Here is a 19,043-nt window from a genome sequence, read left to right on the forward strand (position 1 = left end):
CTGGAGGATGGGGTAGGAAGCCTGTGGCAACAGGAGGCTGCGTGACATTCAGTGGCACGTGGCAGTGTATGAGTTGACTCTCCCATCCCCTCCAACGCATCCCAAACCCACTCCACTAGGGCTTCCATCTGATCACGCTTCCTGGCAGAGATATTATACATACATACATATATATATATGTAAATGTGTGTGTATATATATATATATATATATATATATATATATATATATATATATATATATGGACCAAGTATAGAAAGTTTGAAAGATAAATGTTCTTTCCCCCTCAAAAAAAAAAAAGTAATGAAATAAATACCTCTTGTAGAATATCTAGCATGAGCACTTGCCCGTGCAAATTCTCTGGAAGCATCGTTTCTATGTTTTCTCACTAACCCGATAGCTGAAATGATTTTCTTAGACTTGCCCAGTTTCATCCCTAAGAGACTAAGCTGAATATTGGATTTAGGGTCACGTTCGTGAGGGTGGGATTCAAATTGTCTAGGGGGAAGATCCTTGCAGAACCACAATAGATCTCTTTAATCGCAGCGGTTTCTTCTAGGAACTGTTGATCAGGAGAGGAGCAGCAAGTCAGAAATTGCTGTTAATATGATAGCAGCAAGAAGCGTTTTCAGAAGTTTGTGTCTCCTGGCCAAGGTCCGGAAGGATCCTCTGTGATCCTCACTGAGTCCTCCGTGAGAGTGCTGCAGGGAGTTTTATGGAAGTCCAGCTGTAGACCCAACTCCAGCATCCAGCAGTGTGACGCAGAGGTCCCCTTTCTCCACAGTCTTTGCTGGGCAGGGCACCCCCCAACTCCCTGACCCCAAGCCTGAACCGCCACCCATTCAGAGGTCTTACTTGATTGATGACACTCTTCCTGGGCTGAAATGTTCCTCCTCGAACTCAAGTCCAGAATACTATCCACATAAATGATAAATTGAATGCAGAACCCCTCCCCACAGGGCATAGGGCTGTAGATCCCGGACAGATGCCCCTTGCCCTTGGGTGACCGGCCCCTCCTCCGAGGCACAGAGCAAGCGGCTTTGAGTGATTTGTCCTCATCCACACGGGCCCGCTGCTTGCCTTCACTCTACCCATTCACAGTCCTCCCTGCTGATCACACTAGGGTGCGGGGAGAGGGAGAGGGGCTGGCCACCGGTTGTGCGCCGCACGACCTGGCTGCGTGGTTGCGCTTCACACCTGGGAATGCACTTGTGTCTCTGCTGGCCCACGAAGGGTTTGGCACGGTACTTTGCTTTTTGGGCCCAGGAAGGAGAGGACTGTGAGTCCTGAGCATTGCGGGTGAGTAGTCTGTGCTGGGCTCAGCAAGCACACAGATGGCCCTGGATTCCAGGAGATGGACAGTCAGAAGGAAACTCTGAGTCCTGGCTTTTGCAGGGCTGGACCGGCTTGTGGTTTGGCAGTTCTGCTGGCTGGTCCTGGAGCAAGTCACTCCAGCATCTGGTATCCGGTGAGGGAGCAGGGGAGCCACAGCCGACTTTCCCCTGCAGGTCCATAGCCCTGCGTGGGGTCAGAGTTCATTTGAGTCTCCCTTGTCCTATACCCCTAGGAATTAGAGTCCACCTTTGGGTCTCTGCCCCTGGCACGGGCTGACTTATTTGTCTGCTGCGGGCCTGTGCTCACAAATGCAGGACCTTTTCTCTGCAGCCCAAGAGAGGCCACTGCGGGTGTGGATGTGGGGAGGATGGCCCTCCTCTGCGCTGCTGGCTCCTAGACCCCCGTGTCCTCGAGGGCTGCCTGCCTTCTCCCTCTTTGGCATGAATGGAGGCTCTGCTGGGCTGGAGGTTGTGTCTCTGAGGCTTGACTAGCCATGCGTGTGTCTCCCCCATGCACGCGCTTCCTTGGAGTCGAAAGGTGGAGAGCGAGGCAGGGTCCCCCAGCGGGGACGGGGTGGGGAGGCTGAGGCATGCTCAGGCTCCTGGCGCCTGCTCAGCTGCCCACCCGTGCCAGCGGGGCTGGGCCAAGACTCCACGCAGCCCATCGAGACCATCCCTCCCCGCACCTGCCAGGCTCCGTTGCAGAAAGAGTCGCCCAGGTGCCGTAGCCATGGCCGTGGGGTGATGGATGGATGCGGCCAGGGGAGAGACTTAAGCTGCCTCGGACAGCGCCGGGCAGTGGTGCATCTGGGGGAGGAGGGCTGTGCTGAAGAGCTCTTTGCCTTTCCTAGGAGCACCTTCTGCTCCATCATTGCTCAGCTAACAGAGGAGACCCAGCCGCTGTTCGAGACCACGCTCAAGTCCCGGGCCGTGTCTGAGGACAGCGACGTGAGGTTCACCTGCATCGTCACAGGTAATGACGCCGCCTGGGCGCTCCACGCCGGGGCCTGTGCGCAGAGCAGGGTCCCCGGAGGCAGTGGGAACAGACGCGGTGCGGGCGCTGGCTGTGCGCACAAAGCCGTACACGTTTTGGCGTTTGCTTTTAGCTTTCTCTCTCATCTCCTTTTCTCCTCCCATCCTGGTGCCACCTGCACACCCTGCTCCCTCCTTCACAAGCCGTCCTCTGCAAGGTCCCTCACCCTCAGGTATGCACACATGACCGACGACTCTTAGTTCGGGGAACAGACGTTCTCAAATTGAGTGTTAAGAGGCCACCTCTCTTAGCATCCCCATTTTACGGGTGGGTCATTTGAGGCTTGAGCGTGTCAGGTCCGAGAGAAGCAGCCGTGCCTGCAGACGTGAGCCCAGCCTGGTTTGGAACCCTGGCTCACCTCCTTTCTGATGACACGGCCTGAAGTTGCACGACCCCTCTGGACCTCAGCTGCCTCACCCGCCAAGTGGGAATGGTAACCTCTCAGGGTCATCGTGAGGGGGGAAGGAGTTCTTAAGGGCAAAGCGTTTGGCATCGTACCTGGCATATCACAAGCACTCTGTGAGTTTTAGAACGGATTGCATGTCCCAGAGCTCCGCTGTGGATTGTGAAGCCACAAGGAGCCATTTGGCAGAATGGGAAGCGGAAGGGACTCCTTGGAGGAGGAGCCGAGGGGAGCAGTGCTGGGAAGCTGCCCTGGCCTTGCTCCTCCTGGAGGTCTCCAGCAGAGCCTCCCTTTGCACCAGCCTGACCGCTCCAGGGCCTGCGGGATCCATCCCAGGGTGCCTGTCCCCCCTGCTGGGCAGCCCTCAGGTCAAGGTTCCCTCTGAAAGCCTGTCACCAGGTGGTTTCCAGCTGTGACACTGCCCGAGTCTGAGGCCTCGTCTGCCCCAGCAGCTGAAGAGCTGGTCTGGGCACTGGGCGTGGTTCCCACCCTCACCCAGGACGTGCTGCGCTCCCGTTCCAGGGGGCGCGGGGGCAGGCTGCACCCCTCACCTCGGTACAGCGTCATGTGTTCTGCAAAGTACAGCTCTTTCCATTGCTGTTGAGTTCCTACGACTGCCCTGTGAAGTAAGTGCTATTATTAGTCAGATTTTTCAGAGGAGGACACGGGGAGAGGTTAGGACACTTTCCAGAATCCACAAAGCTGGTGAGGAGGAGATGCCACCTTTGCTCTCCGCAGCGTTCGGCACTGCTTGCTGGTGCCACGGCCCTCACGGTTTCTAGCTTTGTCACCACTCCACGCTAGAATGTTGTTAATTTTTCTTTTTAAAGAAAATTAATTCTCATTTTGTCAAATTAATTTTGACAAAGTTTAAGACTTGAAATTATACTAAAAGGCCTCAATCAAAATGCACAACCATTTGTTACTCTCACTTTATCTTCCCAGAAACAAGGTTTTCAACTTCCGCCTGTTTCTTCAGGCACATATACATTTTCATAATGCTGAGTAATATATGAATATTGCTAACTTTTGAGTCTTCTATTTTATTTTTAAAAATTTTTTTATTTCTCTCCCCTTCCCCCCACCCCGTCCCCCCAGTTGTCTGCTCTCTGTGTCCATTCGCTGTGTGTTCTTCTGTGACGGCTTCTCTCCTTATTAATGGCACCGGGAATCTGTTTCTTTTTGTTGCGCGATCTTGCTGTGTCAGCTCTCCGTGTGTGCAGCACCATTCCTGGGCAGGCTGCATTTTCTTTCGTGCTGGGTGGCTCTCTTTATGGGGTGCACTCCTTGCGCGTGGGGCTCCCCTACATGGGGGACACCCCTGCATGGCAGGGCACTCCTTGAGCGCATGCGCAGTGCGCGTGGACCAGCTCCACATGGGTAAAGGAGGCCTGGGGTTTGAACCGTGGACCTCCCATGTAGTAGGCGGACACCCTATCCATTGGGCCAAGTCCGCTTCCCGGAGTCTTCTATTTAAGATGTTATCAATTGTCTTTCTGTTATGGTAGATAAGAAATTAGCTCTCTTACATTATCGTTTTCTCATCTTCTGTTCACTTATCCTCTCAATGTAGTCAGTTTTGCTCAAATCAAATTATTATGCCTATGACAATATTATTCATAAATGAATATTATAGTGTCCTATGATTTTTCCTTCTATTTTTCTTAATTAATACTTTATTTTTTCACTTTAGTTTTTTGTTCCAGTTACTAATTTTTTATACCTTCTAAAAGCCTCTTAATCCAGTTTTCCACAAGATCAATACCATCAGCAATCTATCAGTTACTTTCCTTGGAGATATCCCTGTAGGAAAGCTCCATTCTTCTTCTATCTGAATTAATGGCTTTTTAGGCCCAGGTCTTTGCTCTGTTTTTCTCCTAGGTTTGGTTCCATTTATTCATGTCTTTCTCTTTCTTGGTTTACTCCCTGGCTTTATTGAAGCACATGCCTCAGTAGTTTTGTCAGGCCTTAAAGATGATACAACAGCAGAGGGCATTGCGATGACAGCTCTCGATCGATCTTCCCTTTGATTCAGTTGCCATCCAAGGATCTCCCTTCACCATCATCCAGTAGATTCCCTTGACCAATCCCCTGTGATGGGTTTCCTAATTGTTGTTTTCCACATTTTCCTCTCTCTTGGTTTACACTCTTGTTTTTGTAGTTTCCTAGAAAGAGTATGTGGGACGTAAATGTTAGACCCCCTTGTGTCCGAAAATGTCTCCTTTCTACTTCGGTCTTTTTTTCTTTTTCTTTTTTAGGAGGTACTGGGGATTGAACCTGGGACCTCATACATGGGAAGCAGGCACTCAGCCACTGAGCTACACCCTCTCCCCTCTATTTTATGGAGAGTTTGGTTGGGTATAGAATTTTAATCTAAAAATAAGTTTTCTTCAGAATTTTGAAGACATTGCTTCATTATCTTCTTGCTTCCCATGTTGCTGTTGAGAGTGAGACGACAGTTTGATTCCTGATTCTTTGCATGTGACCTGTTTTTCTTTCTGGAATCTTGTAAGATTTCCTCTCTGTTCCAAGTGCTCTGATATTTCGTAATGACGTATCTTGATATGGGACTCTTTTCATGCTGGGGCGTGCTTGGACACTTTCAGTCTGGGAACCTGATGATCTTTAGTTCTTGGAAATTTGGGATTATTTTGATGCTGATTTCTTCCTTGCATTTTCTCTCTTCTCTCTTTCTGGAACTCCTGTTATTTGGATATCTGTTCCCTTAGACTGATTTTCTTATCCTTTTGTCTTTTTGCTCTACTTTCTGAGAGATTTCCTCAATTTTATCTTTCAACTCTTTTTTTTTCTCCTTCCCCCCATCCCCCCGCCAGTTGTCTGCTCTCTGTGTTCTTTGTCTGCTTGTTTTCTTGTCAGCGTCATCCGGAATCTGTGTCTCTTTTCGTTGCGTCATCTTGCTGTATCAGCTCTCCGTGTGTGCGGCACCACTCCTGGGCGGGCTGCACTTTTTTTCGTGCTGGGCGGCTCTCCTTACAGGGCACACTCCTTGCGCGTGGGGCTCTCCTATGCAGGGGACACCCCTGCGTGGCACGGCACTCCTTGCACACATCAGCCCTGCATGTGGGCCAGCTCACACGGGTCAGGAGGCCCTGGGTTTGAACCTTGGGCCTCCCATGTGGTATGTGGATGCCCTATCCATTGGGCCAAGTCCGCTTTCCTGAACTCTTCTATTGAGTTTTTAATGTCCAGGCGCTCCTTTCTATACTCATCTATAACATCCTGTTGTTTCCGTGAATGTTACATCTTCCCTTAGCTCTCTGAGTCTATTAATAATAACTTCCTAAAAATTTCCTTCTCCCTGCCTAGTTTGTGTTTCTTCTGATTTGCTTTCTTGTTTACTTATCTTTGTTCTTAGATCTTCCTTACCCAGGCTTTTCTGTATGATTCAGCTGTCTAGGAATCATTGGCTTTCGAATAATGATTAAGAATGAGGGATTAAAAAAGTCAATTGCAAGTTCTGAACAAATGAGAGGTGCCTGAAAACTTGGATCTTCACTGTAGGATAATGAGGCTGGCCAATGTTGAGAGCTCCCAAAGTAAGTTTCTTTGGCTGCTTCTTCTGGGACTTGCTAGATTCCTTAGTGCATATTCTTCCAGTATTGCTTGGAGGGTAAAGGTGTTCTAGGAGCTATGTGGATTAGAAAGTTGGGGTAGAGTCTCAGCATAAAACATTTATTTTATATATATGGTTATTACATTTTTCTGTTTTCCATTGAGTAGTGCCCTCAACTGTGCTGGCTTAGCCCCAGGCCAAAGTTAGCTTTCCAGATAATAAGCCTCCTCTTTGGGTATGATGGGAGGGAGCAGTCACCCAGCACCATGGAGTAGTGGAAGGATCCAGAGACCTAATTGTTTTGTAGCAACCGTTAACCAGTTCTCCTCCTCTTCAATTCCCAGAGGTACCTAGTGTCCAGTACTTACAATTTTAGGGATTTTCTGGTGTTAAAAGGCTCATTCTCAGTTTTCCCCACTGCTAGCTAAGGGTTAAGCTTTCTTGAATCTGCTCAGTCAGTTTCTGCCTGTCCACCTGCCTTCCAGCTTTCACAATTTTGTTGTTCCTATTACTCTCCTTGCCTTTACTTCCTATCCTTGTGAGGATATATATATTGTTTATGTAGTTTCACTGGATTTAGTAGTTCAGTAGGGAGGGCGTGAAAACAGGGCATGTTCATTCCGGCTGTTTTTGCCTGGAAGACCACTCCCTTTTTGCCTGGCAGATTCCTTCTCATCTCCCCGGGCCAGTTTGAATGGCTCGTCCCATCAGTTCCAGCTTTCCAGGGGAAGCCCTCACTGTGCCCTCCATGGCATCCTTTCTTTGTTTACACATCTCTCTCTCCATCAAGACCGTGGGATCTGTGAGGTCAGGAGCACACCTGACACGCCTTGCCTCCTGGAGCTGGCACAAAGGAGACGCTCATTGCAGATTTCCCAGATGACTGTTCTGATGACAAATCGGGATCTTTGCCACTTTTCATGTTGTCTGTTCTTTTCAGCAGCAACTCTGGTGCCTTGGTAACAGCAGCTATAGACATCAGAACTGGCTCCCCCTTCTCACCTTCCATTCAGTCCTTCTTAGCTATGGACTCCGAGAGCAATGTGGAGAAGCCAGATACGATTCTGGTTTATAGAACCTTAGGGTATTTTACTGAGTCATGAATCCCACCATCATCATGGGAATAAACTTTTCCCTCTTTCAAGGCCAACCCAAAGGAATAAACTCCTTCTCCCTCAATTGCCATAACACCCTGCTCCAGATGTCCAGCTAGGGCTGCCATCATCTTTCGGAGCACCTACCTTGCTGAGATCTATGGCAGTATCCACTGATGCTCTAAGATTTCCCAGGCTCTGGCCATCTCTTCTGTCCATACCTTAGTAGTTGTTGTACCTTCCCCTTCCCACTCCCACGTCACCAAAACCTCAAGTTACTTGCATTTTATGTAGCAGATTAAGAAAGAGGTCTCTATGACCACCACAGTACACTATAAACATGTCTTCGACAATCAGCAAGGAGAAAACGTAGACTGTAGGAGAGGGGAGAAGTTCCTGGGGGTAGGGGAGGCATGATGCAGAGGGATCAGGGAGCAAAGGAACTAGGGTTGGAGGTCGGGTGTGAGTTGGAGGAGTGGTTGGCAGGTGGCTCTGTGGCTGAGACTGGCCCCCGTGGCAGACTGGTCTGGTGATCCTGGCTCATCTCCACAGAGACCGAGACCACACTTGCCTCTCCCCCTGCACCATTCCCTAGACAGGGCTGTGCTGGCTCATCCCACCTGCCAGGCGTAGGTGATGCTTTCCTGGTGGTCGGAGCCTTGTCCAGGTGAGGGAGAGGATCTGGGCTCATGCCCCCGCTGGGTGGCCTGCGAGGGCTCTTCCCACTCAGGGTGGCATATGGGCAAGAGTGGGCCCTGGCTGGGCCTTCTGGCTCCTTCCAGGGTTCCTCTGGTAAACTGCTCCTGTCCTCCTTGAGGCTGCCATCTCTGTCCCATGTGGGGACCCCGTTAGCCTCAGCCCTGTCATAGATTCTACGTTGGCATGTGTGAGAGTGTGTATGTGCATATGTTGGGGTGTGTATGAGTGTGTCAGTGTGTGTGCATGGTGTGTGGTGAGTGCAGATGTTGGTGAGTATGTGCGAGTGCAGGCATATGTTGGTGTGTGTGAGTGTGTGCAGGATGTGCTTTGTGGGCATAGGTGGGTGTGTGCACCTGTTGGTATGAGTGTGTGTATGTGTGCATGTATTGGTGTGTGTGTGTCATTTGCGTATGTTGGGGTGGGAGGAGGAAGCATCAGCAGCTGGCAGGCTGGACAGAGGGACTGAGTCTTTAGATGGAACCCAGCTCCTGAAGAACCTCCTTCAGAGAAGTCAGTCAGGTCCAGTGACTTCTATCATAAAATGCACGTATCGGTCACAGAACACCCAGTGGGAAGAGCGCTGGACAGAGGAATCAGAAACCTGGAGCCTTGTCAGGTGCCAACTCGGTGACCTGGGGAGGTTTGTATAAAATGAGAATTATAATGTCTGCCCTGCCCGCTTTATGAAGGAGAAGGATTTGAATTCTGGCTCCTCTTCCTACTTGTTGGATGACTTGAAGCAGGAGCCTTAACTTCACGAGCCCCGATTTGCTCTTCTTTAAACTGGAAGTTAGTAATGGCACTTCCGCATGAAAAGCGTTCAGCTCAGCGTCTGGCACACAGGAAATTTTCAATCAATGTTAGCATCTGTTCTCACAGGGTTATGAGGGCCAAAGGAAATTCCGTATTTGAAAGCTCTTTGAAAACTCTGAAATTCCATTCCTCCTCCTCCTTCTACTAAATCCGAGAGTCTCCAGCTGGGACTGGTTGGACCGAGGCTGCGGGTTCCCATGCTGGGATCCAAAGTCAGGCCTGCTGGCTGTGAAGCCGAGGGCACAGGGTGTGACGGGAAGGGGAGGCCACCTGTGTGTGTGCACGACCGCCTGGCACATGCGTGTGCAGCCGCGAGGGAAGGACCCCTCCTGCCTGTGTGTCTTTGACTGTAGTCCACATTCTCCAGGGGACGAGGAACTGTTTCCTCCCCCCCATAAATTTGCTTCCTGAGCCCAATACTGCTCTGTGGAGCCCACTATCGTGGCACTGTCAGGTTGGCTCCACTGTGTGACGAGGCCCCAGAGGGGGGCACGGGGACGGAGGGCCCTGCCTTGGGGTCCAGGCACTCGTTGGACACTCCGCTCCCCCGGCCCCCTCGCTCCAGCCTGGCCTCAGACGCCCCAGAGGCCGAGGCTCGGCCCGGCGGGTCATGGGGCCCTTGGAGGGATGAGCTCATCCCACGGGATGGTGAGGACACCTGCGCTGGCCCCGGCCCCGCTCGGTGATGTAAGGGGCCTGGAGCTCCCAGTGGAAACTCGGGGCTCACTTCCCAGCCAGGCCTGCCCAGAGCTGGTTCCTGGCTGACCCAGCCGCAGCCCCGCCACCCCCGCCCCCTGCCCGGCGCAGCGCCCCACGGCGCCCTTCGCTTCTCGCCCCCACCGCTCCCGTGGTGGCCGTCCCTCTGTCCGGCCCGCCCTCCCCTCTCCCTTCATTCCCTTGCTCACTCCTTCCTCCCGTGGGTTGGTGTTAAGTCGCTGCCGTGTGCCAGGCACCGTCTTCGGTGTTGGGGACAGAGCCATGGGCGAGATGTGACTCCTGCCCACGTGGGTGCTGAGTGGGGGAGACAGACGAGGAGATAGCCAGTGACGGTGCCCTGGTCAGGGCTGGGGCGAGGCGAGGAGACGGGGGCGCTGAAGCCACATTTGCCAAATTCTGCCCACCCTGCAGGGCCCGGGTCAGATGCCACCCACCCCGCGAAGCCTTTCCTGAGCCCCTCGCCGGGGGCCCTCGTGCCCTTCCCCTGAGCTCAGAGTGTTGCTTCACTTATTCCTCTATAAATATTTCACGAGCATTGCTCCCTCACCAGGCCTCATTCTAGGAACCGGCAGCTACGCCCCTGCTCTCGCGAGCGGGTGTCCCCCTCGGGGTGTGGGAGGCGGACAGTAAACTAGAGAGCTCATAAACGTGCAGTGTTCAGGAGGCCGGGGACCGGGGAGGAAAAGCAAACATCACGAGGCACCGAGAGGCGTAGGCAGAGAGCGCGGCCTTTTCCCGGGTGCGGGGGGGACGCTGCGGGGCCTGTGGGAGCAGCGGGGGGCGGCTGGGGACGCAGGGCCGGATCAGGAGGGGCTGAGTGGAACGGCCTTGTTTGAAAAGGACCACTGTGGCCGTTGTTTGAGAACGGGCTGAGGAGGGGCAAGGACGGGAGCAGGGAGGCAGTTTTTGCGGACCCCAGGTGAGGTGATGAAGACAAGGCCGTGGTTGGTGGGGTAGCAAGAAGGGGTCAGGTTCTGGAGCTGTTCTGACCGGAGGGCGGGTAGGATTGCCCCATGGAGCGGGGGAGAGAGAGGAAAGAAAGAAAGGAAAGAAAGAGAGGAAGGATGACCTCAAGAGTTTTGGCCTGAGTCAAATTAGAGGGATGCAGTGGCCGTTTACTGACATACGTGGGGGCTGGCGTGGAGAGGGACACGGGGGTCTGGGCTTGAGATGTCAGGTATGAGTCAGAAGTAAGAGCCAGGAGTTCAAGGAGGGGTGCGGGCAGTAGATAGAAATTCGGGAGCCATCAGCACTGGGTTTTCAGAAGCCGCGGGGTAGGAGCAGACCCCCTAGGTTGGGAGTGAACCACCCAGGGGAATGGAAAGCGGGTCCCAGACCTGGCCCCGGCAGCCTCGCCTTCACCAGCCGGGTGGGTGAATGGGGACCCAGGGAAGAGATTCGGGAAGGCGGCCGGAGAAGTAGGAGCGCCAGGAGGGAGGGGAGTCTCAGAAGCAACGGGAGGAAAGGGTTTCTGGAAGTGGTCAATGCTGCTGACAGATCGGAGAGAGGAGGCGTAAAAGCCGACCACTGGATTTGGCCATGTGCAGGCCACATTGACTTTTTAAAAAAATTAAATCATTTATTGATACATATTAATAAAGCATACAGTCCATCCAAAGTGTATAGCCAGTGGTATTTGGCATAATCACATAGTTGTGCATTCATCACTTCAATCATTATTAGAGCATTTTCACATTCTAATAATAATAATAAACAAAACCCAGACAAACAACAAAAAAAATCTCCATCCCTTAATATTCGCCTCTCAATATCCCTATGCTTCCCTGCCAAACCCAGCTGCTCATCTGTTTCTGATTTATTTGTATTTTTATTTTGAATAGAGTCAAACAAATATATAGTATCTTTTGTCTAGTTTCTTTCACTGAGTATATATATATATTTTTACCCTTATTGGAAGATTATTACTATATTACTGTACACTACTGTCCATATTTTGCCTTAGTTGTATTTTTGTCTGATATTAACATCTTGTAACATTAATGTGCATTTTTTTTCAGTTTCAAAGAAAAACAGTCCTATATATGCAATATTATCCATGCTCATTTCACAGGAGGTTATACTATGCTATAAAGTCCCAGGTTATGTTTTTTAGCTTTCCTTCTAGTAATATACATGACCTTGGCCTTGCCCTTTCAACTGCTAGTTGCAAACACTCTGATGTGCTTTCAGCATTTATATTCCTTTCCAAGGATTTACAAACAACCTTTTTTTAAACCAATTTTGCTCCAATTAACCCCTCAACTTTCTGTTCTCTAAGTCATGGGTGACTTTGACAAGAGCAATTCTGGTGCAGCGGTGGCACAAAAGCCTGACTGGAGGAATGGGGGTGAAAATAGCGAGTACGGACCACTTTTCAACGCGTTTTCTGTAAAGGAGATAGCTGAGAAGAGGGGTCAGCCGCTAGAGGAGGACGTGGGGGTCCAAGGCAGTTTTTTAAAAGAAAGGAACCAGTACAGCATGCTCCTCTGCTGATGGGAATGACAGTGGAGAGGAAAAGTTTGATGATGCAGGAGAGAGCAGGATATTGTTGGAGAGGTGTCCTTGATTGGGCAAGAGGAGACGGGCTCTAGGAGAGCCGTAGCTTTAGCTAGGGGTGCAGGCAGTTTGTCCCAAGTAGGAAAGGCAGGTACACATGCAGGTCCCCTGCTGCCTTGTGTGGGCACGTCTTAGCTTTCTACTCGACAAAAGCTCCCTGAGAGCAGGGACCCTGTCATATACGCTTCTTTTTTTTTTTTTTTTAAAGATTTATTTATTTTTCTCCCCCCTGCTCCATTGTCTGCTCTCTTGTGTCCATTCACCGTGTGTTCTTCTGTGTCCGCTTGCATTCTTGGTGGCACCAGAAATCTATGTCTCTTTTTGCTGTGTCATCTTGCTGCGTCATCTCTCCACATGTGTCGCACCACTCCTGGGCAGGCTGCGCTTTTTTCTCTTGGGGCAGCTCTCCTTATGGGGCACACTCCTTGCATGTGGGGCTCCCCTTCAAGGGGGACACCCCTTCGTGGCACGGCACTCCTTGTGCATGTCAGCACTGCACACGGGCCAGCTCCACACGGGTCAAGGAGGCCTGGGTATTGAACCCTGGACCCTCCCCGTATGGTAGGCGGACACTCTATCAGTTGAGCCACATCCACTTCCCATCATATATGTCTCCATGACCTCATTGCACTACCTTGGCAGTCAGCAGGTGCTATATGTCTATGTGTCTGTGTACATGTGTGTATATGTACATGTATGTATACATGCATTTATAAGTATATGTGTGTTTTATATATGTATATATTTATTTTTGAGTGCATGTATGTTAGGAGTCTTTTATTTCTAACAAGAAATGAAAATCAGCTGGAGGCAGCTGAAGAAGTGAAGCAGGTTCATTTGTAAGCCTCGAGGGGATTCTGGTGGACTTGACAAGCAGGAGTGCAGCTGGCCTAGGCCAGGCGTGGGGTCAGTGTCTGGGAGGATGTTGGGAGCTTCTCCATCTCCCTTGTCTTGTTCTCTCCCGAAAGTCAACTTCATTTGTCCATCTCACTGCAGACCAGCCTCATCTGCTTCTTCGTCCACGTGCAGGATCTTCAAAGTTCTATTTCCAGACACAATGGTAGACTGTCTCTAGGTCCTTTTTCCCAAATAGTACATCAGGGAATGTGATCGTTTTGGCTGACTGGATGTCCACTACTTGACCAATCAGCTGTGACCCTGGAGGCAGGGGCATGGGGCCAAAACGCTGGAATTTTTTTCTCGTGTGTGGGGCTGGAAGCCCCCAGAGGAAGGGGCTGGACAGAGAGCCCAGTAGGTCTCACCATAGCGAATGGGCGGGGAGGGGGGTGTGGAGAGGTGGATGATGGATGACTGATTGGTGGATGATGGATGGATAGATGATGGATGGAGGGATGGATGGAGGGATGGATGGATAGATGATGGAGGGGTGGATGGATAGATGGATGATGGATGGATAGATGGAGGGATAGATGGATGGATGGATGGAAGTTTTAACTGTGTTATCAAATCATACTAACAGCTTGGGAACCTGGGCTGGAAGGAGGAGGGCTCTTGGGTGTAATGTTGGTGACAGGATATAACTGAAGACAGAGTCGCTCCTAAAAGTGAGGGTGGAGAACGAGCCACCATGGAAAGGCCGCTTCTTACTACCAGCCAGGGTTTTCTGGAAGCTCCTTGCTTCCCCTCCTCCCAGGACGCTAGGAGGTGTTTCCTCCGCGCCTGTCTTCCAGCTGCTGCGGGAAACCGTGTTCAGCCTTGACGCGGCCTGGCTTCCCAAGTGAGCGGAGCCAGACCACAGCCCAGTCAGGTCGCCTAGGGCAGCCAACGTGTCCCGGTCCCTCTTCCCACGGTTCTGAACTGGCCTTCCTGCAACCCGGTCTCCTGCTTCTTCCTCAGGATACCCGGAGCCAGAGGTGACCTGGTACAAAGATGACACGGAGCTGGACCGCTACTGCGGTTTGCCAAAATACCAGATCAGTCACCAGGGCAACCGCCACACGCTGCAGCTCTACAGGTGAGGCAGAGGGGCTCGCTCCTGGCTTCTCGCCTTCCTGAGGCTCCCGCCCTCAGGGATGGAGTCTGCTGGACGGAGAGGCCCCGCGGGCCCGCGGGGTGAAGCGCGGGGTAGGCCGCGCCGGCCCTTGAACGTCCAGGGTCCCCTGAGGCCGGGTGGACTCTTTTCCAACAGCCCGAGAGCTGAGCGCCCCCAGAGGAGGGCCTGACCCTAGAGACCTGTCCCATGAGGTCAGCTGCCAAAAAAAGCCACCGTGTCATCCGTACTTCCCCAGAGGCCGTGCGGGTCACCTGCTCCTCAAGGGAGCTCTCCCAGGCCCGAGGCTAATCCCTCCTGGGACGGCGTGCCCTTGCCCCCCCCCCCCACTGGGCAGGGCTCGCCGTGGGGTGGGGCCGGGGAGCCCAGAGGCTCTGGCTGCGTGGGGTGGGGGAGGCGGGGGGCTCTGGGCTTCCGGGAGGGCAGAGGTGGCACCCGGCGCTCCTGCCCCTAGGTGCCGAGAAGAAGACGCCGCCATCTACCAGGCCTCGGCGCGCAACAGCAAGGGCATCGTGTCCTGCTCGGGGGTCCTGGAGGTGGGCACCATGACCGAGTTCAAGATCCACCAGCGCTGGTTCGCCAAGCTGAAGCGCAAGGCGGCGGCCAAGCTGCGCGAGATCGAGCAGAGCTGGAGGCAGGGCCGCGAGGCGGCGGGCGAGGCCGACACCCTGCGCAAGCTCAGCCCCGACCGCTTCCAGAGGAAGCGGCGCCTGAGCGGGGCCCCCGCGCCCCCGGGCGCCCCCGGGGAGGCCGAGGACGGCAGCGCGGCCGCCTGGCCGGAGGGCGAGGCGGAGCCCGCGCGGTGCCCGGGCCTGGGCCTCATGGGCGGGTTCGCTCCCGGCGAGGTGACCACCAACGGGGAGGCCGCCCCCGAGAACGGCGAGGACGGGGAGCACGGCTTGCTGACCTACATCTGCGAGGCCATGGAGCTGGGGCAGGCCGCCCCCAAGAAGGAGCCCGGGGCCAAGAAGAAGAAGAAAGAGGAGGCCCCGCAGCAAGGCCCGCAGAAGCCCGAGCTAGAGCCGGCGGCCCAGCCTGCGGACAAGCCTGACGCACGCGGAACCCAGGGGCCGGTGGCCGCCGAGCAGGCCCAGGCGCGGCCCAGGGGCCGGGCTGCGCGGGGGCCGGGCTCCTCGGGAACGGATGGCACCAGGAAGCCCGCCGCCTCTGTGGGCACTCCAGACAAGGCCCCGGCCCCTGCCCGTGCTCCGGCCCCTGCCCCAGCCCCTGCCCCGGCCCCTGCCCCAGCCCCAGCCCCTGCCCCGGCCCCTGCCCCAGCTTCTGCCCCTGCCCCAGCCCCAGCCCCTGCCCCGGCCCCTGCCCCGGCCCCTGCCCCAGCTTCTGCCCCTGCCCCGGCCCCTGCCCCGGCCCCTGCCCCGGCCCCTGCCCCAGCTTCTGCCCCTGCCCCAGCCCTGGCCCCTGCCCCGGCCCCAGCTTCTGCCCCTGCCCCAGCCCCAGCCCCGGAGGTGTGTTTCTCCCTGAAGGATTTGTACCTGGAGAACACCCAGGCAGCCAGGCCTCAAGAGGAGGGGTCCCGGACCCCAAGTGGCAGGGCGCCTGGAGAGACGTCCTCGGGGAAGGTACCCAGCAAGGCTGCAGGCGAGAGGGAGCCTGCTGCCCCCAGCCAGCCCGGGACTTCCCTGGCCCCCCAGCCGACGCGGCCTCTCAACAGGAAGAGATTTGCCCCTCCGAAGCCCAAAGGGGAGCCCACCACCGCCAGCGAGCCCGAGTCTTCCACGAGCCAAGCTCCAGAACCCGGGACCCCGGACTTAGGGAAGGGCCCCGCTCAGGCCTCTGCCCTGGGGCCGACACCCCCCGCCCGGCGGAGACACGGCTTCCGGGACAGCCCCCCGCCGGGGCGAGCAGGCCACGGGACGCCCGGAGAGGTAAGCGAGGGTGACGGGTGCCCGGGGGCCGCTCTGGGAAGCTGACCTCATGGAAACTCTTGCTGCAACGGCTCGGCAGCCTGTGAGCAGTGGGCTATTTATAGGAGGGCGTGGGGAGGGGCTGGAGGGCCGGCCAGGGGCCGGGGACCACGGGCAGGGCCCTGGGCCAGCCCAGAGGTGCCAGGCACGGGGCAGCACAGCCCGACTCGGAGCCCCGGGTCTGAGAGCGCGGGAGCTACAGCCCAAGGGGACCGTGCTCCAGAGGGGTGGAGGGAAGAGAGGGCTGTGGGAAGAGTTCTCTGGGGGCTGTCCTGTGGGGCAGGAGTGTTGGGGGGTACACAGCACCTCTCAACCTGGTGCTCCTCAGCAGGTTTTTAAAATCTCCCCGCTGCCCAGGGGAGTCTCATTTAATCTGGGTTTGTTGAAGACGGTGAGGTCAGGTGTCACTGCATTCAAATCTGACTCTGATCTTTGGGCAAGTCGTAACATGGAAACAATACCAGTGAGAATCGGGGTGCTGAGAACGAGGCCTGGCTCCAGTTAAGAACCCCCGGATGGTAGCAGGAAAAGATCTTACCCTGGTGGGGGAGAGAGGGGAGGGGTTTTCTTTGGATGGACAGTGTTATGTGAGGACACAGGGGTCCTTACATAGAAAGAGGCAGGCAGTGACAACCGCCGGGGGTTTGGCGGGGGCAGTAGGGCAGGAAGGAGCGAGATCAAAAGGATGGACGGGGGAGCCAGCTTGTCCCGTGTGGCCAGCGGTTCCCGGCAGGGGCAGGGGAGGGCAGTGTTTTATGCAAGAAGACGGTGCTTATTCTGAGGGGCACAAGGAAAAAGTGCTTCCAGCGGGGACAGCTTAGCTACGCGGGACATATGCTCAGAAGCTCTGCGCTGTCTACGGGAGGCTCAAGTTCAGCTGTTTGCTAAATCTGGCGACCTGAGCGTCTCGAGCCTGTGTCTTGGGGTGGACGGCAGGGCTCGTGGGTCCTTGGAGTGGGGGCTTCGTGGGGGAGCAGGAGGACAGGGGAAACAGCCGTGCTTCATACGGGTGGGGGCTGAGAGACGGTTTCTTGGAACAGGGAAGGGAAACACATCCGGGGGACAAGCTGCTGCAGCAGAGGGCAAAGGACGTTTCGTGGAGTGGAGGGAGGGGGCACTTCTCCCGTGGAGAGGACTTTCACGTGGTGGGGGGGGGGGGCGACCAGTTTCAAGGGTGACCAGAGGAAATGGTTTCATTTCAGGGGGTGCCGAGATTAACCACCGGGGACAGTAGTTCAGGGGGCTCTGGAGGGGGGCCAAACGCCAGGACCCCGAAGCAGGCTCTCGAGATCCCGTCCTGGGCCCTGGACCCTCGGGCTTGGTCTCAGGCGTTCCCGCCGGCTGGCACGGTGAGCCGCCCACGACCCAGGAAGGCCCGTCAGCCCGCAGGCTGGACAGCAGGGCCGCGCTGCGGGGATGGCCCTCGTGGGCCCCAGGGAGCTCATCTGGGAAGTGACCAGGCTGGCGGCCAAGTCTGCACAAATCTGGCTTCTCCGCCTCCAGGGTGGGGAACACCACAGCAGGGCGCTGCGTCCTCCTGCCAGCGCCAGAGGAGGAAGTGCCAGGCCCTCCCGTCCCTGCCTTTCCAAGGGGCAGGAGAGGTTGTCTGGGGTGGCGCTGCTGTTCCTGCAAAATGGTCGCGTATGTTTAACTTAGAAGACCCCTGTGACACACAGCATACGCATGGAAAATGCATTTAATATCTAGGTGTATTTTGCAGATGCTGCTGTTTTTTGGTGGCTGAATTGGAATACTTTTTTCATATTCTCATCCTACCAAATCTTAAAAAAGAAATATGAAATTTATTTTTCTATTTATAAAATTAGTGCATGGGGGAGTGGATGTGGCTCAAGCAGTTGAGCGCCCGCCTCCCACATGGGAGGTCCTGGGTTTGATCCCTGGTGCCTCCTGAAAAAACAAAAACAAGCAATAAGCAAAACAAATGAAAAAACCAACTCAAGAGAGCTGATGCGGCTCAGTGATTGAGCGCCAACTTCCCATGTACAAGGTCCCCGGTTCAATCCCTGGTACCTGGTCCCTCAAAAAGAACAGAAAAGGAAAAAAAAAAAGTAGTGCATGGTCTTAGTAGAAAATATGGGCAGAACACCTAAAAATTCAAAGAAGAAAGTAAAAATTCGCCTCTAACTTTACCATTTGGAGATAACCATCGTTTCAGAGATGATGGGATGTCTTGGTGTGTCTTTTTAATGTGTATTTTTAGTTTTTTAAAAAATTTTAATTTGTGCTCCTACTCTGATTCAGTTTTATGTCCTGCTTTCATTACTTTTTATTTCATCCGCAGACTTTCATGGTTTCTAAAAATTCTTTGGATAGCTTCATTTTTATTAGTTGGGTCACAGTATTAATATTTTAACCATTTCTTCCATAGCATTTGTGTTTTCCTTTCCCATCCTAAGATTAAGTATTAATCTATTTTTTTCTCACTTTCGTTGTTTGAATTAATCTGGAATTTGGGTATATAGTATAGCATCAGTCTCTAGTTTGATTTTTTATTAATAAATAGATAATTTTTTATTAATAAATAGATAATTATTATTTGTAGAATATCCAACTCTTACCTATTAGTTTGTGATTCTTTATATATTAATTTTTTGTATGTGGCAGAGCCTATTTTAATTCTTACAAATATTTCTATTAAATCTGTTAATCTGTTTGTTGTTCTCATATCAGGATGATCTTGTTTTAATTATTGTAGCTTTAATATCTGGGAGGACAAGTTATTCTCAAATACTTCTTCGAAAGTTTTTCTTTGCTATTCTTTCTTGTTTATTCTTCCAGGAAAACTTTAGAATCATTGTTTGAAATTCTTCAAACTCCCAGATACCATTTTAAAAAAAAACTTTACATCTTTATATTTGTTTTG

General features: G+C 53.3%; 1 protein-coding gene across 1 annotated transcript in view; it reads left to right on the forward strand.

The window, feature by feature from the left end:
* The window catches only part of ALPK3 (alpha kinase 3), a 59,835-nt gene that overhangs the window by 6,364 nt on the left and 34,428 nt on the right, over window positions 1-19,043 (forward strand). Inside the window, exons 3-6 of the mRNA XM_058290583.2 lie at window positions 2,186-2,307; window positions 14,081-14,198; window positions 14,689-15,437; window positions 15,669-16,130. Of these exons, the coding sequence (XP_058146566.1) occupies window positions 2,186-2,307; window positions 14,081-14,198; window positions 14,689-15,437; window positions 15,669-16,130 (1,451 nt within the window). The remainder of the gene's footprint in view (window positions 1-2,185; window positions 2,308-14,080; window positions 14,199-14,688; window positions 15,438-15,668; window positions 16,131-19,043) is intronic.

Source organism: Dasypus novemcinctus, chromosome 3 (assembly GCF_030445035.2).
Source record: "Dasypus novemcinctus isolate mDasNov1 chromosome 3, mDasNov1.1.hap2, whole genome shotgun sequence".
Taxonomy (NCBI): Eukaryota; Metazoa; Chordata; class Mammalia; order Cingulata; family Dasypodidae; genus Dasypus; species Dasypus novemcinctus.